Source organism: Pleurodeles waltl, chromosome 6, assembly GCF_031143425.1.
Source record: "Pleurodeles waltl isolate 20211129_DDA chromosome 6, aPleWal1.hap1.20221129, whole genome shotgun sequence".
Classification (NCBI taxonomy): Eukaryota; Metazoa; Chordata; class Amphibia; order Caudata; family Salamandridae; genus Pleurodeles; species Pleurodeles waltl.
Genome location: NC_090445.1, coordinates 328,985,145 through 329,012,316, shown reverse-complemented (window position 1 = coordinate 329,012,316; position 27,172 = coordinate 328,985,145). Strand labels below are relative to the sequence as shown.

Genomic DNA, 27,172 nt, shown 5'->3' with positions numbered 1-27,172 from the left:
TTGGCAAATGTCTTAATCTTCCCCTAGTCACACAAAATGAATGCGTATGTTTGTAATGTAGGTATTGCGCATGTAAAAAACGCTCCAATACCGCCGGGCCGAGTTCGCGCTAGACAAACCTACAAAAACAAACTGGTCACAGGATAGAACTAACGCTCACTCTTATCACCAGGTGCCTATTCTGCGCTCCGGTTGTCCTATTCAATATAGCAGGCTGCAGGAATACAGCCTTGCCGGGCCAGTCGACAGGAAGTCACAGTGTGGCCCTTGCATAACTAGCCCCTGCCACAACTGTCTCCAGCTCCTCGACCGACTAACCGAACAACAGACGAATCCCTAACTGAAAAGTCGGTATTATAGGACAAAAGGCACGTGCACATTCCTGAGCCTATCAGCACTTCGGAACTATGACGCGCTGAAAATGACTGAGTGCCTCCAATCCTAGGTCACTTTACATATTAGCAGTACCATCTCCTCCCAGATAACTCACAGAATGCGTTAAGCCGTGGGAATGGTTGTTAAGCAACCGGAAGTGCTAACATTACGGACCAATGACATGCGTTAGAAGATCAGCTACGGACATGAAGCTCGATTCTCTGATGGTCCCCGTAAGTAGCTTTATAGCTTCTAAGTTACCATTTCCTTTAGTTATCATTTCCTTAGCGTTATATGTGACAATTTACATGGTTTCAGTATTTTTATGTGTGATATTTCCGGACCTTACATGTGGCACTGGTACTTTGCAGGGAATAAAACAAATCTGGAATGCAGAAATTGCTTGGTTAAACGTCCGAAATTATTCATGTTGAGAATGGCAATAATCTAGAAAACTCCTTAAAATAACCACAACGTTCTGTAACTGCCCATTCTACCTTGTCTAATCAAAGGGACACTAGCATCATTTTTACTCCATAATCCAGCACTTCCGTTCACTGAAAGTGCATTAGTACCCACAGAAGTATTTAATCCCACCTGTTACAGAATTATCAACATCTTGATCTGCGTGCTGACTTGCAAGTGATTCATTTCTGCCCTGATTATTGACATGCACTAACCTCATTTTCTGTAGTTTTTGTTCTCATAACATGACCCCGCAGCAAGGCTTTGCCGGGTTTCTCTCCATGGCGTCTCTCTGGAATTCACTCATTTGTAACAGATTTCTTTTTGCCCACCACCTTCTATCACCTAATTTCACCGCTGTACGTAAAATTTGTATTTGTTACCTTGATCGGTCCTAGGAAATAGAAATCTCTTATTTCTTATGTTCTTTAATATTGCCCATGAAGTAGTTTTAATATTGAATTCCCCAATACTGCACAATTTATCATGCTGCAGGCTTTCTTCTCGTGGGTCTGCTTAACCCTTTCCCCCACTTTATTCTCATCAATTCTCCTGTCATGATTCCTAACACCTCTCTCAGTCAACCATCTTGGAACCGACTTGGTACCCCTCCTTCTTAACAACCCAAAAGACGAAACCCCTGTTACAGTGTGTGGGTAATATGATACATCCATATATTTTCTCTCAAATACTCCATGACATTCATACCACAAGTGAGGTCAGTCTGAATCAAAAACTTTCTAGCTTATGCAACAAGAATTTTCAATTCTATTAAGGACACGGAGGTGAGGATTATGCTTTCTCGACTGTCAACACACAGCAGCCAATAAAAAAAACAACACTAAATTTCCCAAAGGCTTTGCAGCCTCGTTATGACCCCCAAGTCAGGGCTCACCATCTAGTATATAAATTGTACACACTAAAGTCTGTCCTCTTTCTTTGCTCGTTTCAATCCAAAAATCAAAGACACGAACCAACACCGACCATATCCGTAGCACCAAGCCTTGGTTTCTTCTTGGCGAAGGAAAAAATGAAACCACACAACTGGTGCAACTCAGGACTGAACAGTTCTTCATGTAGAAATTCAGGAAGATCTCCCCCAAGGTCTTTCAAGTAGTTTTCTCATCTGTAAAAGAAAAGAATGACGTAACATCTCCAAAATGCAAAAATGCAGTGTATTACATCGGGTGGGACAACTTTATATCATAACACAATATGCCGTAGACATTAACTCCAAATGTTTCCCATATCACGGATGGGCTAATCCTCGCCTCAGTGTCCTTAATAGAATTGAAAGTTCTTGTCGCATAAGCTAGAACATTTTTGATTCTATGTCAGGACTGGAGGCTTCGGAATATGCCAGTTTAAAGCTGAGCTATAACCCCAGAAGCCACATCTACAATAGGTTTTTGATAAAACAACTTAAACGTAGAGTCTGACCAATCTGCAGCTGTCATAATATCTTCCAATCTGGACACTGAATTAAAGGCTTTTGAAGCCATAGCGCCTCTAACAGAATGTGCCCCAAAATCGGACATATCTATTCCTGCTTCTTGTAATAACAACCTGACCCATCTAGAAATCAGTAATTTCCCCGAATGATCTCTGCGGAATTCATGAGTGACATCCTCGTACACTTTTAAACAGTTCACTACACATATTTTAGAATTCTCTCTAAAACTTGGATAAGAAATACATGTAGAATTTGATTTTGTGTGTTTAGAAATCCAAAAAGAAACTCCTGTAGGACTAAAAACCCTACCTGCAATGTCCAGAGCTTTGACGTCAGATACTCTCCGACAGGAAATCAGACAAAGTAGCATAGTTAATTTTGCCGATAATTGTTTTCGTGATAAACCCTCATTGGCTGGCCATGCTACAAGGAATTTCAAAATTAAATTAACATCCCACAAGGATGAATACTTTGGTTGAGGGGGACGTACCAACCGAATACCACGTAGTAACTTACAAATTAAAGGATGCTCCCCAACAGTCTTAACCTCAGCTCAACTATGCTTGGTCGAAATAGCCGACCTAAAGTTGTTGATCGTTCTATAAACTAAACCTTGAGCTGCTAACTGGGATAGGAAATTAGCAATCATCTGCACGGAGGCCCCCAAGGGATCCACACTCCCCTGAACGCCCCAATCCAACCATCGTTTCCAGGCTGAGGCATATCTTTTATGTGTACTAGGCGCCAGGGATTGAGAGAGGAAGAATCTAGTGTCCTCCGAAACCTCTCAGGTTTGTTCTGATCACCTGAAATTCTCCATGCCATGAGCGACAGTTGTTCCTCCAGAATGGGAGGATGTGGTTGCCCCGTCGGGTCCAATAGAAGATCCTCCAATCTCAGAATTCAAACCAGGGCAGGTGGGACGGAAATAGATCCACCGAGCAAGGACCCCAAAGGAGATTCAGAAACTGAAATACTTGGGGATGTAATCGCCAATCGCTGACATCTCGGAGGTATCGAGCATTCCAATCTGCTACTACATTCACCTTGCCCGGTATGTACTCCACTGTGACTGAGATTTGGTGAGGTAGGGAGAAGTGGCAAAAGTCCTTAGCAATTTCTGCTAGCATTTTGGACCGCGTCCCCCCAAGTTTGTTGATATACCTCACTGCTGAAATGTTGTCAATTTTCAAGAGAATACAACATTCTGACCTGACTGGGGATAGTGTCTTTACAGCAAACAAGTCTGCTAGAAGCTCTAGACAATTGATGTGCAGTTGAAGTTCCTCTGGGGACCACCGACCCCCTGTCTCCATCTGGATTCCCAACCCCATCTGCTGGCATCCGATTCTATGAAAATCTCCGGAACAGAGGCAAAAATTGCTTTACCGTTCCAGGCGTCCATATGAGTCAACCACCACTGAAGCTCTGTTCTGGCTTCCTGTGACAAAACAATCAGTTCCGTATAGGATAGGCCTTTGCGGGGATGCATAATCTTCAATCTCTGAAGAGTGCGATAATGCAGAGGGCCCAGAAAGATGGCTTGAACAGACAGTGCTTTCTTTAACTCCTTCTTGATAGCCAGTCTCTTGGTCAAAGGGAGTTTAAATTGGGTCGAAATGGAATCTATTTTGAACCCCAAAAAATCTATCTTTTGGGAGGAATCTATCTGGGATTTCACTGTGTTTATAATGAAACCCAAAACCTGAAGAAGCTGAATCGTCCAGGAAAGGTGTAGAAGTACCAGATGCTTTTCTTGCGCCATGATAAGAATGCCGTCGAGATAAACTATGAGACGCACACCTTTTTCTCTGAGCCACTGCACAACTGGATGCATGATCTTGGTGAAACACCAAGGGGCGGAAGACAGACCGAAGGGAAGAGCTAAGAACTCGTAAAACCTTTTCTGCCAGAAGAACTGAAGGAAATGAAGACGAGGAGCGAAAATAGGAATGGTCAGATTGGCGTCCTTGGGGTCCAATCAGATCATTCAGTCTCCTATCAAAAGATCTCGGAGGAGATGAAAGCCCTCCATTTTGAAATGTCTGTACACAATCCACAAGTTAAACTGACGAAGATTGAGCACCAAGCGGGACCCCCTCCCTTCTTTTGGACCAGAAAGATCGTACTGATAAACCCTCTGGGATGAGGATGAGAAGGAACAATGGCCCCTTTTTAAAGAAGAGCTTTCACTTCTTGATCTATACAAGCACTCTCTTGATCGGAAAAACCGAGAGGAGGCGGAATAAGCGTTTGCTTGGGAGTTGAATAGAATTCTAGATGGTAGCCTGTTATCGTCTCTAGCACCCATACATCCTGTGTGATCAAAGACCAGTTGTGTACAAACATACTCACTCTGCCCCCCAATATTACCTCCCCAGAAGGAAGAATTGTTACCTGATAGAGAGGAAGTCTGGTTGTACTGTCCTGCTCTGTGAGGTCCTCTGGGATTGCGGCCCCTGTAGCCTCAGCCTCTTGAGGGGTAGAAATCGGAGTTGGTTTGATAGCTGAAGGTCCCCTGCCTATATAGTATGGACGCGAGGTCTGGGGACTGAACCGGACTGGCGCTCGACCTCCGAAGCGTCCAGCCCTGCCAAAAAGGCCACTGTTCTTGATTGAAGTTTGGGCCTTATCCAAAGCCGAGAAGGTAGCCACATATTTGGCTAGGTCTTTGATGAACCTGGCGCCAAACAATAGTCTGTTAGCCTTTCTCAAAACTCTTCCGGAGTCTCGACTGAACATACCCTGCCACCTCCTGACATGGGGTCCATTCCGTGGACCTGGGGTGTATTATGGCCTCAGGATCAAATTGTAAATTCTTACTATGTCGGGGAATCAAAGATTCCTCTGCATGATGAGCCTTATGTTTGCACTTGCCCATGTGTTTGTCACGCGTTGAATCAACATCCGAATCAGAAGAATTGGACTCATCAGTCGTATTTTGAAAGGAAGGAGTAGCTTTGCGACTCCTAAAAGCATCATATTCGTGATCATTCAGCACCACATTAATGGTCTGTTCCAAAGGGTCATAAGACGACCGGCCAGGCTCATTTATATTGACCTCTACAGGGGTGAGGTTCCCTGAGCCTGTGCCAAAGTGCCTAACTCCATGGTTGAAAATAGGTTGCGCAAATGGGCGCAGGGATTTCACTAAAGCCTTGTTTATTGAATCATGAACGTGGAAGTCTAATGCCTCCACGAGGCGCTCTTCCATTCACTGGTCATAATGCTCAGCCTCATAATCCCCATACTGATTCTCATCTGGATATTGTTGTGCCATGTTATCCAGTGCACTATACAAACAATATAGTAGAGGTCCCAAATACATGTGCACAGTTATGATAAAAAAAGAGGGGGGCAGGTGCTTTAAGGGAGTTTAAAAACATCCCTGCGGTATTTTCAATGAATATACTGAGGAGGAAGCACCAGAAATCCCCTAGAGCAAGGCTTGGATGTTTATTCCATCCCCTCTGGGCGTAGAGTGGGGAGCGCACAAAGCAAAAGGGGAAACCTATCGGTGAAACACGCTTGCACAGCTCCCAAAAACTGGTCTGTGCTCATGCGTGAGAGCAGCGATAGAAAGAGGACTGCTCCAGGCCTTTGCGTCACTTCCCCTTTCACTCCTCACGGGCATCAGCAAAAATCAGCTAAAACAACACCGATGTAAACTTGGCACTTCCCCTTCGAGCGCGTTAAACTAACATCAAAGGTGAGGCACCTGAAGGCAATAAGCCGCGCTGACCGTGTAAACGAAGGAATTGTTAACCACAATACTCATATAGAAAAACTATGAAGGTACTTAGCTCTGTGTTGAAGCAGCAAAGAAAGAGGACGGACTTTAGTGTGTACGATCTATATATTAGATGGTGGGCCCTGATTGAGGGGTCATAACGAGGCTGCAAAGCCTTTGGGAAATGTAGTGTTGTTTTTTATTGGCTGCTTTGTGTTGACAGTAAAGAGAGAGAAAGCATAATCCGAAGCCTCCGGTCTGACATAGAATCACCTCATTGAGAATTATATTTTCCATTTCCACAGCACTGTGTTTGTGCACTGTATAAAGCTACAGTAAAATGCTTTACATCCCAATCTTTTACAAATGTCTCCATTTTGTCAGACACTCACTGCACACCATTGTCAGTGACTAATTCGGCTGGTGAACCTTCAATTGCAAATATTGTGGACAAAACAATTATGGCTGTGCTGGTACACATTTCCTTAACAAACTCATAGTCTATTGCCATGATCATATACTTGAGAGCCTGTACTACCACATTGATCAGTCCTACAAAGTCTAGTGCAAATTTTTCCCAAGCTCTTTTTTGGAAAAGGTCCTGGAATTAATGAGGTATCTTTCATTTTCCAGCGTTTGTTAGACAAAATACACTCTTTGCATGTTTCCATCATAAGATCAACCCCTTTGTCCATGGCTGGCTACCAAAAAGTCTGCTTTTAGATCCTTTTAGTAGGAGTAGCACCCAAGTGCTCAGCATAGGCTAACAAAACTATTCTTGCTCTTAAAGCTACAGGTGGTACAAACTTGTCACCTCTAACCCGTATCCCACCTTCAACTGATAATTCATCTGCCACATCTGCAAAATTTAGAATCTCACCTTTACGCTGTCCACATATTGGCTACAGCTGTTAAACAATCCTTCTCATCAGTGGCACCATAACAGTGACTACATTCATTGCAGCACCCACACATTCATCACCATTCTCATTCTGTTCAGAACCACTCACAACTGGTAATCTCAATAAACAATCAGCTCTACAATTGATTTTCCCTGAAATATATTAAACTTCAAAATTATACTCATTAAGTTTAGCTAGAATATTTAACATTCATGAAGATACAGATGCCAGTTCCTTACCCAATAAGCACGTCAGAGACTTGTGATCTGTGCAAAGAATAAACTGCGTACCCCATAAATAAGTTTCAAACTTATTTGTTGCCCACTCGCAGGTTAATGCCTCCCTTTCTATAGTGATGATTTTTTTTTCAGCTTCTTTAAAAATTCTAGCTGCAAATGCCACTGTATGTTCTTGTTCACTAGATTTTTAGTTTAATACAGCACCAAGTACTCCAGCACTATCATCCACCATCACAGTGCTCTTCAACACACTACAAAATGTTTTCAGAGCTGGAACTTTCAACAATATATGTTGGATATCTTGGAAAGCTTTCTGTTTCTTATTACTCCATACAAGTCCTATTCTTACAAAGCATTTTTGAGTGGTTTCATTAAAGTGGAATACCCTTCTATAAATCTAGAGTAATATTCACTCAGACCAATGAATGATTGTAGTTCGTCCTTAGCTTTTGGATTAGGCGCATCTCCTAATGCTTCCAAAAGGTCAGTTTTGGGTTAGATGCCCTTGGAAGAAATCTAGTGGTCTAAATAATCTACTGCTTCAGTTAGAAATTTGCACTTATCTAACGAAACGGTCATTCCACATTTGTGAACACTTTATCCAAAATCATATTATGCTCACTCATAGTTTTGGCAAAGACCATCAGGTCGCCCTGCAAAGCTACAACTCCGATTATGTCTTTGAACAAATGATGCATACATTTTTGAAACACGCTAGCTGCTGAAGCTAGTCAGAATGGCAGCCTTAAATACTTAAAGTCCAAATGGTGTTATGAAGGAGGTGAGCAGTTGAGAATTTTTCTCTAACGGCACTTGATGGTACACAGACATAAGATGAGTTTAACTAAAATACTTCACCTCACCAATAGTGCACAACAATTCCTGTGTTTCTGGTAGAGAATGACATTCCTCTACAATGATTTTTGTTCTTTTGTTTCAAATCGGCACATAACCTAATGCCACCCCCTTTCATCTTCTATGGCACTGATCCTTTCAGGTGCATTTATAGATTCAATAACTTGAGCATCTATTCGCTCTTCTAAATGCTTTTCAAGGTGAGACCTAACACTCAGTGGCACATCCTGACGTTATGAGCCACAGGAATGGCTGCTTCTTTTAAAATAATCTCCTGCTTGAATCCTTTAATAGTACCTATTTTATTACACAACACTTCAAGATATTTTTAAAGAATATCCTCCCAGGTCTTTTGATTTGTTTACCAATGAATGAAATAGGTATTGCTGTGCCAGATTTTAATACAATCCCTAATTTTCCTTGATCTACCCACCCAATTATGTCACGTCCTTTCGCCACTACGTATACTTTGGTGTAAATGTTTCTTCCAGAAAACTCCAGAGTTTTGATTTCCGAATCACCATTTGCTACAACCCTGATGTCTGGAGATTTTATTTTGATTTGACGGCAGCCCATAGTTTTTTAAAAGTGAACTCCGAAATCATTGTGACTGGCGAACCTGAATCCACCGTTATAGTTAATTTTACCTCACCAATTCTCACATCACAGAAAGGACCGTTTGCCGCACCAGCACGTTCATTTACAACATCTGCCATAAGTACTATGTTGTCAGGATTTTCTCGAATAACTTGCTCATCACTGTCCATCAATCACACTGCTGAATTTCATGGGAGTCAAGTTATGAGCTTTACATACTTGCATAAAATGTCCTACCTTTTTACATTTATTACAGCTTTTCATAATGCAGGACAATTGGCAAAATTAGTTGAATGCGCATATGAGCCACACCTATAACACGATGTACTGCGATTCAGGGTGCTAGCTTTCTATTTTCATCTACACCTTTTTTCAGTGCACAAACACTGACTCCTTCTTTTTCCTCTTTATCACCTGCCAAAAGTTTGTAGGGTTCAGCCAATCTCTCAATGCCTTTCACAATTTTAATGGTTTCCTCTACAGAAGGATTTGTGCAGCATAGTAAATGCTCTTGAACCTTTTTTGAGGCACAGTTCAACACAATCTGATCTCTTACGAACTGATCAATCTTTTTTCAAATGAGCAAAAACTTGCTAAAATCCCTAAGGCAGCAACGTGTTGATAAACAGGTTCTGATGGGGATAGTTTCCTTAAATAAAAATTAAATCTCTCCAACACAATACTTGGCTCTTTGGTGAAATGAAGAGCCAATCAGTATAATATATATAAATTAAAAGCAATGAGTTCTTTGTACAGTTTTGGGGTACCATAAGATTTGTGTTGGCTCTTCCTCCAGTATTTTTCCCCTACTTCCCCCCCTTTTCTTTTTAACAATGATTGACTGAAAAACATTGGCAAAACCAACAGCTCACCACACACATTATAAAGGTGTGACATATTGGCTTTGCCAGTGCTTGTTCTGTGATTCAGCTTCTTTCTCAATTGAGCATGCCTGTCCTCTAATTTCAGCTGTCGACAGTTGCTTTCTTTGGAACAGATATTCAGTGTTGAAATTTAAGATCCTGCACTTTTGAAGGGGCTGTGTTTGCATCAAAGAGTTCAGGTTTGGGTTGTAAAAAAAATGGTAACCGGGTGCACAATTGTTAGGGAGCATGATACCTAAGCACCCTTAAGCCTTCTTAACAAACCCTCCTGCTCGCACCTCTTCTTCATTTGAATGCCATATTATGGAGAAAAGCTATTGGAGAATCGAAGACTGTCCTTGTGATATCTGCAGCTGATTCATAGAAGTGGACTTTAGGCATTGCAAAGCCCAGAGTTCAAAACACATCCTGCACATCTGTGGGCTTCCTTACCTGTGACCAATGGTACCTGAACTGGGAGCCCAGTATCCTGAGCATTACTGTTCTGTACATTAGCAGCCCTTGAAAATCAGTTTGCTCATAGCTGGAGTGCCCCTGGTGGCACACCTTTGTTGGTGTGGTGCTTTCTCAGAACACAGAAAGTCTGATGCTCGTTAATCTTTCGCTGGCAACAACTTGTGTCAGCTGGAGCTGGTACCTCTTGTTGTCTTTCTGCTTTTGGGACCCGTTTTGATGTCCTCTATCGTGTGCCTGCTGCTCTGCTGAAGCCAGGTATAGCCGTCTGACAATACATTTCACCAGACAGGGTTAGCTTTCTCTTTGTTATCCTAGGGCACTCGAGCAGAATGTATAAACTCAATGGGGAAGTGACCTTCTTAGTAAAAAGAAACTTTGACAAAGTTGGACAGATTCCTTGCTTATTGCTTCCATTTAGCTCTCAATTTTTTTTCTCAAAAGTAATAGGCTGCTTACTTCGAGGTCGTGTAGGTTTGGCTGTGTATGATTTTCAGAAACCCAGAGCAGTTGTGGTATGTCCATAGCATTAACGTGCAACACTTTTTTTTTTTTTTTTTTAACTATAGTATTAAATGGGCAGGGAGCTTTGTGTGATGCAACACTGGTCTTTTCCTGAAACAGCTACTGAACCATTGGCGTGTCTTCATGTGCTTATGAACAACCCAAGAAACATTCTGAAAGAGAATACACCTTTCTGTGTCGTCACCTGTTTTTTTTTTTTTTTACCTTTTGCTGTATCCTTTATTTTTGCTCTCTGTAAATCTCTGTACACTTGTACTCTGTACACTTTCCCCCAGCTAACCAGTGGTCAACATGGTGCAATTTGCATACCCTCAATTGCCATATTTAACTTCTCTGTAAGTCACTACATATTGTAAAAAGTATATCAAGGACCTGTAAGTTAACTCTCACTAGTGGACTGCCTCACCAATTCTGCCATTCACTTTAGTGCAAGAATGACAACAGGCCTACCATCATGTTCTCCTCTCCTTTTAGGGCTATTAGCTAAATATTGGCAAAACACAGGAAATTACCAATGTACTTACAATCAAATCAAATCTTCGTTTTGTTAAATCTGCAACATTCCTGGGAGTTCAAGTATCTATCAAAATATAAGACACTGTAGGTTTTAATTATAAAGCACTATGTGAAATCACTCAGAACGTTTAGAAAATGGTTTTGACTCCGCCTTTGGTTAATTGATAATGTAATTAAGATAGTTATCTTACCTCAATATCTCTACTTGTTTGGGTCTATCCCTCGCTATTTTCTAAAATAATTCTTTAAAAAAGTGGAAGCAAGCTGACAGAAGTTTATCTGGCAGTGAAAAAAAAACTGCTTTGTACAATTTGTTTTTTCCAACTCCGGCCTAACATGGTGGAATGTCTCTCCCATTGCTTTGGCTTTATTATATCTTTTATTTTAGTTTTAGAATTTTGGCGGTTACGTGAAGAGACGAATAGCCTTTTGCGGTTTCTTTTCAGATTATCTAGATCGCAGGCATGACACCAAGTCCCCTGAAAGGCTTCAATGATACGGCGTACTTTAAACACACGATAAATAAAACACTTATGGTTTTTCATAAAATAAGGTAGACTATAAGGAACCGCTGCAATATCTCTTGTTCTAAGCAGCATACTTTGCTAGGCAATAATCCTAAAATGCCACCATCTGCACATGCAAGCTACCTATTTTGCTGGTGAGGCTTGTGTTGTAATACTCAAGGACAAATAGCTAATAATGTTGGGCTGCTCTAGTTTGAGAGGGTGGAGAAAAAAAATACAGAATGCCTAAATACTTTTTTTCCCCAAATATTTCCAGCTTATAAGTTTTCTTCATCTTAGATCAGACTAGCACATAATGGATGCTCATAACTTTGTATTGAAACACCACGTACTTACAAGGAACATACGTTTTTTGTCTTCAGGTTTCTGAATGGGACGTATGATGATCTCTCTGTCAATGATATTAGAATGGGTATTACATTTGCCAATGTATTCTCAATGTTTCTCCTATTTAGAGTACATAATTTTAAAATATTACATGAGCTATATTATAATCCTTATAGATTGCATAAATGGGGTCTTAGAGAAACTTCTGAGTACTTATGATGCCATTGTACCAAGACAGATACTATAGCATTTTTGCTTTATTTATTTTTATTTTATGTTTGTATGTATTAAACTGATTGATGTAGCCTGTGATACTAAAAAGGTTATATAAGGCCATTCAAAGAGGATTGTTCCTCCCTTGTTGGGAGTTTTTTGTTTGCTATCAATGTTGCTCCACTTGGAATAGCATGTCTCTAGATACAAAACAATATTCCTGATGTAGAGCCCTGTGGCAGGCGTTTAGAATGCTCTGCGTTCTGTAAATCTCTAATATTCAAAGTGACCCACAACAAAATAACCTTTTAAGAATATGGGATCCATTAAAAGAATGAATGCTGAGGATAATTTCTGATTACACTTAAACTTAGTTTGAGAGTTAACTGACTTCTATAGTCTGTGAAGCAATCCTGAATTGTGTTGTTTATAGATTTGCTTATTGATTTATGACACACACAGTGCTTTATAATGAAATTGTAACTTATTTCTGCATGTATTATATTCTTGCTTTGATATGTTCTTAACAAAACAATTCTAAAAATCCAATTCAATGGGGGTCAGAGTTTTGATAAATATTAAGGAAAATGTGCTTTTAGAAATTACCTTTTCCCTGTTTTACTCTCCTACTTCTGCAAGGCAGCAACTAACATTTGAATAGGTGTAAATGGGTATAATCTGTCTCCCAGGAGCAAACAATAGGTTGACCTGAATAGGCAGAGATGACCCCTCTGAACCTGACAAGAATATGCAGAGTACGGCTTGAGCATCCTTTTTGACATTTGTTTCAAATCCTGCTTGAATGTCAAATCCTACAAAACAGTTTATGTATTTACCGTCTGCTGGAAAGCCCTGCTTTGTTCTACCAGATGTCTGTCTCTTGGTTTGATGGGGGCACAGCAGTTGCCCAAACTAGATTTCAGATCTGGGAGGGCACTAGGATTACCATAGTACGCAACCCAGACCTCAGAACCCAAATTTAGTGTGACTAAGACTTTTGCCATCTTGAAAATGACCAAGGTGAGTAGGGTTCATCCTGGGAACTTTTACTCCATTGGTTAGTTGGTGCCCAGGAGTCATTCCCACCCACTTGCTCGTGCCAGGCATAAACATGGCATCTCCCAGCACCCACCTCAGAACACTCCTGGACCTGAGCAAGATCATTAGAGAACTGAATCTGCTGTCTGTGACCTAAGAAGAACCACAACCATGCTGGACCTGCTCTCTTTTGTACCGAGGATCTACAAGTGGACTCTAAGGGTCATAATGCTGACCTCTTGTTAAAGCTACAGGTAAACAACAAGCTGCTAGAGGCCTTCGTCTGCAGCTGTATCTGGACTAGACCCAGCTGTTTGGCCTCTGCCTGACACACTGTTAGTCTATTAGTCCCTCCACTGAATCCCTGGGGCTGTAGAAGTGTGCTTCTGTGGTTGGTGGATTTGGACCCTAAAGAACTAAGCCAAATGAGAAAATCTTAGACCAGGTCTTACCTGGGTGGTATATCCTGTGCTACATCCCAACCATTGTCAAATTGCACTTAGATCCCGGACTACCTCAACCATTTACTATCATTGGCACCTTATGCTTTTGGCACTATTCCTAATTAAAACTTCAAAAAATCATATCTTTTTTTCTCTTATGGGATTTTGGTCATTTTACTCTTAGTTTTAATTTGACTTGGTTTCTTATTGTGTTGTATTTCGACATCATTACTGTTTTGTTACTTCACAAATGCTTTATGCATTGACCCAAGTTAAGCCTGGCTACTCTGCACCACAACTAGCTGAGGGTGAGCACAGGTTAATTTAGTGACTTTTGAGGGTTTATCATGACAAGAGGTGTGATTGTTCCCCAAGGTGATCAGTCACCCTCTCAAATAATAATCCATTTTCTTATAACATTGCTTTTGGCTTCTGGCCATCCTGATGACCAGAAGGCCACCTGCTCTTACTTTGAATGTGATTCAAACTGACCATGCTGCAGGGAGTGTGTCTCTACTTTTGTTGTAGGGTGTGTCCATCCTATAGGGAGTGTGCCGATGTCCGTTGCATGATCCCGCTGCTCTTGCATTTCATTTGTATAATAGAGAGCAGCCTTTTCCAGTTGCCAAGAGGGAAATTCGATTAATAGCACTAATATTTATGTCTCTGAGGTGCATGCCACTATTGAAATGAGCAGCCTTATTTTAGTACTTCAAGCAATTAATGTGGAGGCTGCTACATATGGACCTGTGAATAGGATGGTAAAGTAAAATCTCCCTTAGGATGTCAATTTTCCTCACAAGACTAGACCACACTTGTCTGCTCAGACAACATCAAGCTTACATCCCAACTCAATATATACAATCAAAATCAGTACCAGAAATAAAACAACACTCATGTCTATTCAAATGAGTGACATATTCTGTGTGCTGATTCTTCCTAACATTGTGAAACAGCAGATGACTATTCTCTGAAGCATCATGTATCTTGTTCAGTAATTATTGCAGACTAGCATCATTTGAATAGACATTTGGGTGTTGTCATTTCTTTCTCCCTTTTTATTCTTATTTTTTTTTCTTTGTTCATATTTTGCGCCATATTGTGGGGATGCGTTCATGCGTTATTACCCGAACCCCTGTTATGTAAAGTGTTTAAAAAAAAAAAAAGTATGTATAAAAGGATTATCAGACAGTTGTCGACATATACCTTATGTGAACGATTTGCAAACTGGCATAGTGTCTGTGAACTCGTCATTAAACTGTGAATTGTTTATACTTTGTGGTTCTGATTTTGACTGTATAAATTGAGTTGGGATGTATGGTTGTTTGAGCAGACACATGATCTAGTCTTGTAGTCTGGAAAGTTGGCTTCCCAAGGGAAGATTTTTCTTTACTGTTTGATACAGTGTTCCCTCCCCTCAGCTTGTGGAGTCACTCTGTCTTGTAGACCTATGAATAGGTTAACCACAACAGCTTATCCTGCTCCTTCTTCACCCATCACAGACAAAAGGGAATCAACTGCAGTAGCTCAAACAGATGAAGCCAGGATGCTCAAAAGTGATTTGGCAAAAGAACACCTAACTTCTCTGTCTAATGAGGACCCACTGACCAGCGTTTGAGGATAATGAGCTTCATATAATAATGGCCAGCAAGAAATAAATACAAATAGTAGAAGACCAGTAGCAACAAGTCTGTCCTCTCAACTCCAATAGTTGCTTTGGCTTCAGCAGGCAAAGAGCCCAAGATCGCTTGCTCAAACCTGTACAGTTCACTGGCCATCTCCGTCGATTCCATTTACCAAAGGGTAATAAATATTCATCACACCAAAGTGGCACCATCAAAATATGCCTTATCGTCCCGGTGCTCCTTATAGAATCCAGCATAGATAACTAGCAGAAACGATCAGGAAAATTCTGGCCGCTCTCAGACCTCATGCCCTAACAACCTATTCGACTAAGGTATTGTTTAAAAGTATATTGAGAGAAATCAGATTGATCAGTAAACTCCAAATGGGTTAAGTCCTGAAGAAGGAAGGTCTGGGGGGAGTAAAATGTAGCTGCATGGTTGAGGGGCTCAGTATCCTAATGGAAATGGAAGGATTTAGAGACTCAACCCAACGTGCGAATGGTAGGGGTACCAAAAGGCCTTGAAGGAAACTGAAGAAATGGTTCAGTGGAGCAGTACATTGGTGAATGAACATCTCTATAATGATCCATTCCCAGATTTCTCTATTGCCAGGGCTCCTAGAGTTCCAACTCTTCCCCCAAGAGCTAGACCTAGGACAGTAATTGTTTATTTTCAAGACATTATTATTAAGGAACAACTCTTAATGGGAGGCAGACAAAAAACACATTTAATGGTTTAATGTAGGAAAAACTGGTCGCAAAATAGTGGGCCCAAATTGCAGTGCGTATTTTTGCAACCAGTAAAATATTTTATGAGCCACCGTACCTCATGAATATTAATGAGGTAGATCAGAAATTGCAACTTGCTACGATTTGAGGACATTAAAGAAATGACAGCCTGCTGGGGTTAATAGACCATCATGTCTGTGATCTCTTTTAAATAAAGTATTATTTTTTTTAAGCTTAAAACCTTAAAGGAAACTAGGTGCATATAAAAAGGAAAGTTTGTTTCTTCAAATGTTTGTTGGAAAGTTGGTAGCGATCCCCCAGCACTTTATTTTTTTCACAAAGGGGAAATGGCCTTAAGGGAAACCCTTCCCTTTTGCAAATGCATTACCATACCAATTCGGGAGTCAGTAATTTTTTTCACGGTTTTGCAACTGGATTTCAGTGGAAAAACGTTGATGCAAATTATACCAGTTTGAAAGACACAATTACAGCACAGCCCCCCTCCAAATACCAATTTCATAGGGGGTTACAGACCACGATGGCGGCTTGGGGGCACTGCTGGCTGCATTGGGCTGTACTAGGCCTGGGCGGGGACTGCAGCACCTGGGGATACTGCTGAAGTTCCCTGCGGGGGAGCGTCCACGCAGAGAGCAGACTCCTAGGTGCCATGGCAGGCCAGCTGTGAGTTGCTGGGGGAAGAGCAGCCTCTGGAGGGAGGAGGCCTTGTATGGGGATGCATTTTGAGAACCGTTGGTCTGAGCTCCGGGATACGACCGGGGGTGGGGGGCTGGAAAACATATAGCCACAATAATAAACGGACACTAATCGAATGCTGCGGTGTAACGGTGGCCTGCTAGGTGCCAGATAGGGCGCAACCACAGTGCCCCAAGCGACTGCAACTACTGTGAAGCAAGAGGGCATAGAGAGAGCCAAGACTAAGCCTCTGAACGCTGTGACCTGTAGCTGCCTCTTGCTCTAGGTCGCATTGGTGCGGGCCACGAAGGCTGTGTGTAGCTCAGTGGACCGCCTTGCTGCTGGGGTGGGCCTGCTTCTGGTTCTCAGATTTGGGCACGGTCACAGGCACCACCAGAACCGGTAGTGTGGGGAGGTAACGCTAGCACAGCTAAGAGGATCTCGGAGATTGGCACTGTTGGCGAGTGTGCCTTCTGTTGTCCATTCACTCATCATCATAGAGGCAGCTAGGATCATCTGCAATATGGGGAAGACAGACAAGCATCAATCACGCCTCGCCTTTGAAGTGCGGAGCTCAGCTCACCCATCCCAACATGCCGCCTCTGACTTGGAGCAAGACATGCCTGCCCAGCCTCCCCGCCCTTAGAGGCTACGCTGCTGGCAATGCAGCAAAGTTTACAATCTATTAACAGTAAAATTGATACGCTCAATATGGGAATGGCCACAATGGCGACAAAGCTTGATAAACATGCAGCACGGCTCACTGTACGATGTGCAGACTGTCAGAGCTAAATGCCTCTGGAGAAGGTCCTCGAAGTAATAAGGGTGGAAATTAGGACTTGGAAGCAATATTGAGGCGTAACAATATACTTATTGTGGGAATTCCTGAGTTGACCAACACAGGCAGGCTAGAGAAGTACTTGGAAGATGTGTTGCGTGAACTGTTTGGTGTGCAGCAACTGTTCTCGATCCTTATTGTAGTAAGAGCGCACAGATCCCTAGCGACGAGGCCTCCTCTGGGCATCCCAACGCGGCCAATTATAGCCAAGCTACTAAATTATCGCAATCATGATACAGTACTTCAACTGGCCAGAGAGAAGCAAAATCTGCAACACCAAGGAAATTAAGTTGCTTTCTACTCAGACTTTACTATGGTGCAAACACCCAGACGGGAGTTCTCCCAGGTGAAAAAAACGTTTGCATGTGGCCAATATTGGCTATGCCATGCTCTACCCTGCACACCTCTGCATTGAGCGTGACCAAAAACAAAAACTGTTCACCTCACCTAAAGCAGCAATGGACTGTGCGTGATCTATGGCCTGGGAAAAGCGGGCCTCACCGGCGGAGACGGCGCAGTCTGCTGATGATGAACGGGACAAGTGATGTAAAGAGGGCTCTACAATGGCAATCAGACAACAATGAGAATCATCATTATATTACTCTCCATTTGGAAATAACTGTAACCATCTGTTCCTGGCTACATATGATAGCTACATTGATGACTGCTCAGATGACGCCGCCAGCACCCATTATGCGACTGCTGGTGGAGATAGACTCTGGGTTTTGGCTCCGCCCAGCTGCCCTGGACTGCAGAAGTACTCTCAGGTGGGAGCCACTCAAGATGTTATTGTGGCTAAGCAATGCTTCTGTGGTTTTGCCTGCACAGTCTCTGTCGGAGCATATGTGACTTGTAAAATGTCGTAAAAGGCTTCTAGCGGCCCACCGAGGGTGTATCCCACCTGATGTGAAAATTGGATAATCCACAGTTTAGTATGTTCCTTTTTCTGTGTTCTAGGTTTGTGTTCTGTTATGGGTAAGGGAACGGGTTTAGCATAATTTGGATGCTGAAGTGGGATGGGGGTGGGAAATGGGGTACGGGTGGGCAGCAGTTTGACAATTATGAAGCATGCGACATCGGGTTTGGCATGTAGGCGCAGGATATGGCACAAGGCAAGACAAAATGCCCACAATGGCGTGTATGGGGGGAGGAGCGCATTCGACTAATGACTTGGAATGTGCGAGGCCTCAAAGACCCCAGAAAACTGTCAGGTTTTTAGTTACCTAGATAGGCATAATATCCAGGTTGTGCTGCTGCCGGAGATGCATTTGGCCCCCACGACAAGGTCAACGATAGGTGGGAAATCAGCTAGTATCCGAGTAACATCGTCCTACTCCACATATTCTAGAGGGGTGATACTGATGGTCAAGAAAGGGAATCCTTTCACACTGACCTACTATGAAACTGACGATCAGGGCATATGTATCATTGCCCAGGGTACTCAAGCTGGGACAGCTATCACGCTTATCAACACCTATGGCCCAAACAGGGATTACCCTTAGTTTTATTCCCATATATGGGGCCCACTACACACGATGCAATTATCTGTGATAAAATGGGGTGAGGATCTTAGCGTTTGTCTAGGCCCACTACTGGACAGATCTGCTACTGCGGACTGGCAGGGGAAGAATGCTGCTCAGATGTTACGTGATGCCATGGCAGAGCACAGGCTCTTTGATGTCTGGCGATTTTGCCACCCAACAGACGGGGAGGGAAAATGTTATTCCACAAGCCATGGTCCAGACCGGACTACTGGTTGGCAACAAGTGAGGTATGCACAGGGGTGACGGATGTTAAACATTTACAGCAGACGCTGTCAGACCATTCCCCAGTGCTCCTGGAACTAATGGTCCCAACGCATAAGCTCCTGCAGTTTCAGTTGTTCTTGCAACTCACAGAATTACTCAACCCTGTGTTTAGAGACTGGCTACACAAGGCAGTAACGCAATACTTTGAATAAAATAGAGGGTCAGAAGACAGTGCGGGGACTTTATGGGAAGCATTCAAAGTAAACATTCATGAGGCGTCCATTGGATTTCAAGGTGGGGTCTTGAAGTCCATTAGACCGTGATTAAGCACCATTGAGGGCAAATTATAACACCTATAGCAACAATACAAATCACACGCCAACACTGCCACACTTGCAGCCATCAGAGAATAAATCACGGAATAGAAGGACACAGCTGCGCAAGAGATACAGCACCTGTCAAGGCGATAGGTGGCAAGAGCCTATAGGGAAGGAGGCCTACCGAGTAATACTCTAGCGCAGAAAATGAAAGGGCCACGGGCATCACACCAGGTAGTGAATATCACTGCACGGGAGGGAGAAAAGGCTCATGACACCCCGTCTATTCTTGGATTCTTTGTGGATTACTATGCCGATTTACATAGGACTCAGGAGTCTGCACCTGCAGCAGAGTTTGCAGCGCATCTTAGGGATATAGCATTAGCATGTCTTTACCCAGGACAGAGGGAATCTCTAACGCAGCCTATCACGATAGGATGGGAAAGCTTCGGTCCTTGATGGCTTCCCAAGTGAATTCTATAGAGTACAAAGACATACTGGCCACACCCATGCTAGCGATGTACACCGAGGCCTATGAGAAACATACACTGCCTGCCTCCCTGTGCTAGGCTCTAATAATTCTACTGTTGAAGGCTAATAAAACGGTAGACAGATGCTTAGACAGATGCTAATCCTATCACCTGCTGTCTCTGATTAACACAGACGCTAAAATACTGGCAAAGATAATAGCAATGTGGCTAGAGCCCCTGCTTGACAGACTAATCCTGACGAACCAAGCAGGCTTTATACTGGCACGATTCACAACACACAATTTACGAACGCTCTTCGTGGTCCTTCACCAATGAAAGCCTCCAGTGCAAGCGGCGATTCCATACAATAGACCTATATGCTTACGGTGCTGCACAGCATGGGCATGCCACAGGCATATCTGAGCTGGATTACACGACTGTACACCGTGCCGGTGGCCTGGGTGCGCATAAATGGGGTCACGTCAGACCAATTTCCAATACACAGGGGGACCCGCAGGTATGTCCCCTATCGCCATTGTTGTTTGCACTTGCACTGAAGCCCCGGGTGTGTTTAATTAGACAAAAGCATGGTGATGCTGCACTGTGCTTGCGTCGGCGACTCCTGATCATATCACTCTATGCAGATGATATGCTGTTGTACGTACGGGACCCAGGAGCACACTTACCCCCTTAATTAGGGTATATGTGAAATCTGAGTGGTATGTTGGCCTTAGCATTAAGTAGGCCAAATCCACTATTATGCCACCCACGCACGCACGCATGCCACTCAGCCCTGTGTGATCGAAACCCAAGTCGCCCGATGGTCGAGGCTACCTTTATCGTTGACTGACAGGATTGAAATTATAAAAATGAAGATACTACCGAAATTTTCATACCTGTTCGTTAACATACCCATTATTTTACCTAAAGCTTTCTTTGTCAAGCTTAAATCTCATCTGGTGACATTGACCTGGGCCGGCAGGCAGCCACGGGTCAGATGGGACAACCCTACAGGCAGCGCTCCTGACTTTCATTTGTATTATTTGTGTGCACCAGCACAATTTGCACATTTCTGGTATTTTCTGCCTAAATACTTGCCTCACATTGCAATAGAAACAGACAATGCGCCCCCTTTGCCCTTCACAGCTCTTCTGCCTTATGAAGGTAGAGGGATACCGCACCAAGAAATAAATACAATACAAAGTACGGTAAGGGCATGGCACGCACTAGACTCCCATATACGTGCCTGCGATGCCGCTGGTATATCACACAGCTCTCGTTACCACTCAGCCCAAGGCACTCTCTAAATTAGCGGCAGTGAATCTTCACACAATAGGGGCTCTATACCTGAATGGCATGTTTATCACAGCTGAGGAGACATTTCAACACCTGCGTCCCACAACATTATCACTATTTATATACCGTAGGCTCAAGAAGGCTAGTAAATAGGGGGATAGGGAGGAATTATGGTCCAGTGTATATCCTCCCGGTAGATACGTCAAAAAATTTATGATACACTGTTCCAAATAGAAAAAAAGAAAGGATACAATAAAGAGGGTCCTAAAATTTAAGAACAAGACAGCTCACACATCCACAAGGATGTCCTGCTTCATCAGAGTTGCTCCTCGTCAGACCGGCACTGCAATGTCTGACGGGCACCACCCCAAATGGGGGGGCTCTTTGCCACGACCCCAAGTGTGAATAAGCAAGGAAGGAGATAAGTTAAAGGGATTAAAATTGGCTCTCAAAGCCTACAACGGGTAATCAATTTATTAGACCAGAGGAGGAATGGAGGCCAAGGTTAAAAAGTAGTCACAAGAGTGAAACAGAGATAATGATCAATCACTCTATATCAAAAGAGAAATGGGGGTGGGGAATTTTCAAACCATCCCTATCGAGGGTCAACATGTTTCACGTCCTGGTGGTCCATACGGATCCAGTGACTCTTCTTCAGGACCTAATGACTATGTGTATCTCCTAATCGTAAAGATGTGTGGATTGCTATTCACCTGAAATTCTCAGAAAAAGTATCCAATCACTTACATTAGTCTGGGAAAAAGGTTATTCGTAACTGTCGCCCATCCCAATTAGGGAGCGCGCTTCATTATCATTCTGGAATTCAGGAAACACGGACCCGGGTAGGTTACCCGCCGGCAGTGGCAGACAAATTAATTTTGCGCCTGACCACTGGTCTGTGTGGTCCTATGAAGCGCGCTCCCTAATTGGGATGGGCGACAGTTAGGAATATGTGCATCCTTTTCTTTTTCTATTTGGAACAGTGTATCATACATTTTTTGACGGCTCAAGAAGGCTATCTGTGCTCTATATCCACAATTCCCTGGGGTCTCTAGGTGCCCTACAGACATTGCTCACAAATAGCGCACATAGGAATCTTATTACTAAGTTATATAATGCGTCACAGGCAGAGCACTCACAAGATTCTCACCCAGCTCTGGATACATGGAATGCACTATTGGGGGGACGCTCACGCTGGAAGAATGGGAATGCTGTTCTGCACAGAATGAATGCCCCATGGCAAATTAAGAATAGTGCATTTTAAATTTTTACACCAAGTATACTACACCCCACTTCAATTACATAACTATGGCTTGCAGGAGGACTCAAGTGCGCCGTATGTAGAGGTGCTGACGCCGACTTCCTGCACTTAGCCTGGACCTGTGGTCGGGTACAGGAATTCTGGACGAAGGTGACAACGGCCGTAAAGGAGATGGTGATGGAGGAGGTGGTGTACACACCCCAAATGTGTCTGCCGGGGCAGGTACAGCCGTTGCAGCCTGCCAATCGCAGGCTAACTACAATTGCTTTATTACTAGTGATGAGAAGGGTGGCCATACACTGGGAAGAGAAGCGTGCTCCTGCGTTTGAACATTGGCTAAAAGACTTGACCTGTTGTAAGGAGCAACTAGACTGTATGCGCAAGAACTTTCGCAAGCCTCAAGGCCACATAACATATAGAGACCGCCAGTGTCATATTTGATTTCAGTGCCCAGTGGAGTTGTACAGCCAACATAGTTGGAGTTCTGCAGAGCTGGTCTGGGGGCGATTGATGCAGGCAGAGACCGGACAAGGTTCACACAGAGAACATGTCCCGCACATTATATGTTACTTGTGATGGTGTTTCACTGCCTTTGTTTGTATTTTGCTTATTGCATTCAATAAAATGGAAAAATAAATAAATAAACTGTAGGTCAGTCGCAAGCCGTTTTTTTTTTTTGGTTTGAAAGTCCAAGCAATAAATATAGATGGCTTCAAATTCTGTATTTATCTTGTCACATAAGCTGCACTTCAAAGACAGCGGTCAAATGTCAGATTGTCTTCTGACAAGTTGCTGCCTATTTTGTTTTATTTCAACATAAGGATTGTTGTTTACTAACTCCTCTCACTTAGCAGTCAGAAAAAGAAAAGTAAAGTGAACTCTGTGATAATCTTTCTGTGGTAGAGCGAGTGTGAAAGGAAAGCTTGTAGGATGTCATTTTTGTAATCACCACGAAATGTAAATTACTGTAAATGAACTGTACACCTTCAGCAGTTAAGAAAATAAAAATGAAGCACATTTCTTCTGTAATTTTGAAGTGTGATGGAAACAAAGATTTCAATAGGTTCAAAGCAAATCAAATTACTTGGTGATGCACAAAATGATAAATGTTTACTGAACTCTAATTGACACCCACCATTCATGTGCAAAGTATTTTTATCAGTAAAACTGTATGTCTGTGCAAATGTAGTGGCCATTTCAGTGGAAATTGTGCTGTCTGTATATGACAATGTGCTAGTCCTACGTGCTTTAGTTACGTTCAAATATCGCCCACCTTATGTCCATTAAAACTAGTTGTGTAAAAAAATTTCTCATAAAAAAAAAAAAAAATTGAGTTGTGGTTCTAAAAGGTTTAGGGAGCACTGATCTGGATGTGTCTTAAAAGCAGTCTGTGCGGCTGCAGAGGTTTGGCGGAGCAGCAGCAAAAGTCACAGCTAAAGCACCTAATTTGCAGAGATTAGGTTGTTTGGCAGTACGCGAACAGGTGCTTAAATGATCCATCTTAATGCCATCATTGAAAAAACTGTTATACTCGAAAATCTTTGGTGGGTTCTTGCAGTCTCAGGTGAAACAATGCTCTTCAGTAACAAGGTTTGAAAAAAAACCTCCCTAGACAACAAAACTCTTTCTGTGTCAGGTTCTAAAATATGAATGGTTTTCCTTTAGGTTCCCATCTTCTATTTCAGATTTCATAACAAATTGAAAATGTTGCTTTGTCTAGTCTTTTTCTGTGTAATTTCACCCAGTTATGTTTGTGCACAGATATTTATTACCCGCGAGGCTCCGATTCAGTATGGGGCTAAATTGCAATTCCCTGTATCTTTCCTAAACTCCACCTTCTCTCGTTCTGTAGGACATGAATGATGCCCCTGCTGTCGTGCAGCTTCTCAACACCTTGCAGGATCAGGTGAGTCCCATGGTATAAAAAGCTTCATCCATGCTCTCACTTAACAATCCAACTCAATTTTTTTTATTTTACAGGTGACTGGCATGACTGCCCAGGTTCAGGGCTTGCTACAGAGAATAAGATCGGGGGTGTTGCCAACTGAAAAGGTAGGTGAAGTTAGAAAAGGAAGTGGGCATATGTGGAGCAGTGGACTGAAGTCTAGGATGGAATGTACGGCTGAGCAACGCTTTGATGAGTAGTACATGTGAGAATATAAGTTTTGGGACTCCTTTTTTTTTTTTTTTTTTATATTTTATTTATACAATATAAAAGAATGCATACAAAATTGCACTCTACTGTAACCACATTTCTTTAGAGCTACAGTCCAGTCCATCCAAACAGGCCTAATGTCCAATCCATTTTAGTGTCCTAGTTTCCATCTCTGCATATAATGCTACAACATAGTGTGTATGGAGAGTCAACACAATGATGGCAATATGATAGGCTGTCTCAAGACTTACAGTACTCGGAAATTATAGGGACTATCGGCATTATCTACAACGATTGCAGTGAATTATACATTAAATATTTAACTATTGAACACTAATACTGTAAGCTTTGTTTATCAGAGACAAACCTGAAGAGAGAGCAACGGTTATCATTCAATCATCCAAACAATCAGGTACATACACGGAAGGCGCCCGGTGGGGGCAGCAGGACACCAGTCTGCGGACGAGCAGGGACTACTCCTTAGGTGAGAGAGGGGAGGGACATCTCACAGGGACACAGAAACCAAGAGGGAGGGGCGATAGGACCCCTTCCCTCTAAAACTCATGACCATGCACCCATAGCTAACATACACATTGTTCGAGCGGCCTAACCAGGGTCAGAGCTAAACTAGTGGAAGCATCTGTTAAGGAGTCCTCCCCATCGTTCTTATGCTTTCCGGGCAGCCCATCAATCATACTCCGCCGGATCTCCAAATCATGCTCAGCGTGTTCATCCACACAAACCCCTCGTAAGCGGCATTCCTCCGCAGTCGCCCATTCAACAAAATCATCTAGCCAAGTAATATGCAGTGGGGGAATCGGGCTGGCCCACCGGATCGCAATGCGTCTTTTCAACAAAATAAGCCCCAACTGCACAAATCTATACGCCATTTCGTGTCCTTTTTTTGGGAATGGGGAGTAGACCCAGCAGGCAATGCCTCATTGTGACCTTCACTCTAACAGCTGCCACTTCCCTCAATGTCTTCACCACCCGACGCCAAAAGGGTTGGATAGAGTCACAGATCCATGTTATGTGCTCAAAAGAAGCTGAAGGCTCGCCACAGCGAGCACAGCTGTCAGGTCTTGACGGGAATATTCTATGCAAGCGTTGAGGTGTCGGGTATGCTCTATGCAAATAATAAATAATAAAAGTGTGTCAACTTAAATCTAGCTTTGCTAGTCGCATCCCGTACCAGGGAACAAGTCCTATTCCATTCCCCATCCGTAAGTGGCGTTCCCAGGCTTGCATCCCAGCAGTCCCTAGTCCCCTGTATGTCTATCAGCCTATCTCTTTTTAGAGCCTTATATGTTTGAGAGAGGAGACCGCGGTCACCGCCAAGGTCAATAAGTGTCACTATGAGGTGGGATTCGGCAGGTTCCTCGGGAAAGGACGTCCAAATCTCCCGGGCCGTCTGCGATATGCTTGCATATTGCAGGAATTCTCTCTGATCAATTCCAAAAAGGGATTCAGCTTCCTCCCCTGTAGTAAACGTGCCATTTTGATATAAATCCCCTACATTGTTACAGCCCCCTGCAAGCCACTGCGCAAAGTCCAACATGTCAGTAGCTTTGGCAAAGGGCCAGATCCACCATACGGGAAGCAGGCGCGCGTATATGGCGCTCTGCGGAGAACCCGCACAACCACCCGCTCCCAGACCCGCAACACCTGCTCCACCAGGTAGGGGGCATCCCGCGGAAGCCTAGAGCCACCCATTAAAAGGTACGCTAGGCGCGACACACATATAGAGCCACCTAAAAATTATTTTTGCCAGTTGGGGGCATCGTCACACCACCAGGCTGCATACTGCAGCAACCCAGCTAAGTTATATAAATATAGGTCTGGTAGCCCCATGCCCCCATCGACTAGGTCCAGCTTCAATACCTCCATGCGGACTCTGCATCTCTTACCTTCCCAAACTAGAGATAGTAGTAGTTTGTCTAGCTGTCGAAACAGCAAAGGGGGTAGTTCACAGAGTGAATTTTGCATAACATACAGGCACTGCAGGAGCAAGATAATTTTACTAAGTGCGATTCAACCCATAACCAATAGCGGGAGGGAGGTCCATAATTGGATAGAGGTACAGAGGCCTTCCATCACTCTCCCCATGTTCACGTTATATTGTAGTTGTGGGGAATGCGCTACCTGTATGCCCAAATACTGAAAGGACTCAGTCTCCCAAGCCAGATCCAGTTGTGGTAATTCTGATGCCGCCACCACCGACGGACCTGCCATCGGGAATAACACTGTCTTCCGACGGTTAACCCGGAAGCCCGATACCCGACCAAAAACATCCATCATACTTAACAAGAGAGGGACCGATTGTTCCGGTTTTGTAACGTACACTAGAGCATCATCTGCATACAATGATATAATGTGTGTTCTTGTCCCTACTCGGATGCCCCACCTATCCAGGCCTGTCCGCAGCTGTATGGCCAAGGGCTCCATGACCAGTGCAAAACAGCAGTGGCGACAAGGGACATCCTTTCCCGCCTGCCCCGT

The 27,172-nt window shown here is 43.2% G+C and overlaps 1 protein-coding gene across 2 annotated transcripts in view; it reads left to right on the top strand.

Annotated features, from left to right (window-relative positions):
- Positions 1-467: 467 nt before the first annotated feature.
- The window catches only part of NGDN (neuroguidin), a 66,998-nt gene continuing 40,293 nt past the window's right edge, over positions 468-27,172 (top strand). For both annotated transcript variants that reach the window (XM_069238180.1, XM_069238179.1), the window contains exons 1-3: positions 468-608; positions 24,371-24,424; positions 24,499-24,570. In XM_069238180.1, the coding sequence (XP_069094281.1) occupies positions 552-608; positions 24,371-24,424; positions 24,499-24,570 (183 nt within the window). In that variant the 5' untranslated portion in view covers positions 468-551. The remainder of the gene's footprint in view (positions 609-24,370; positions 24,425-24,498; positions 24,571-27,172) is intronic.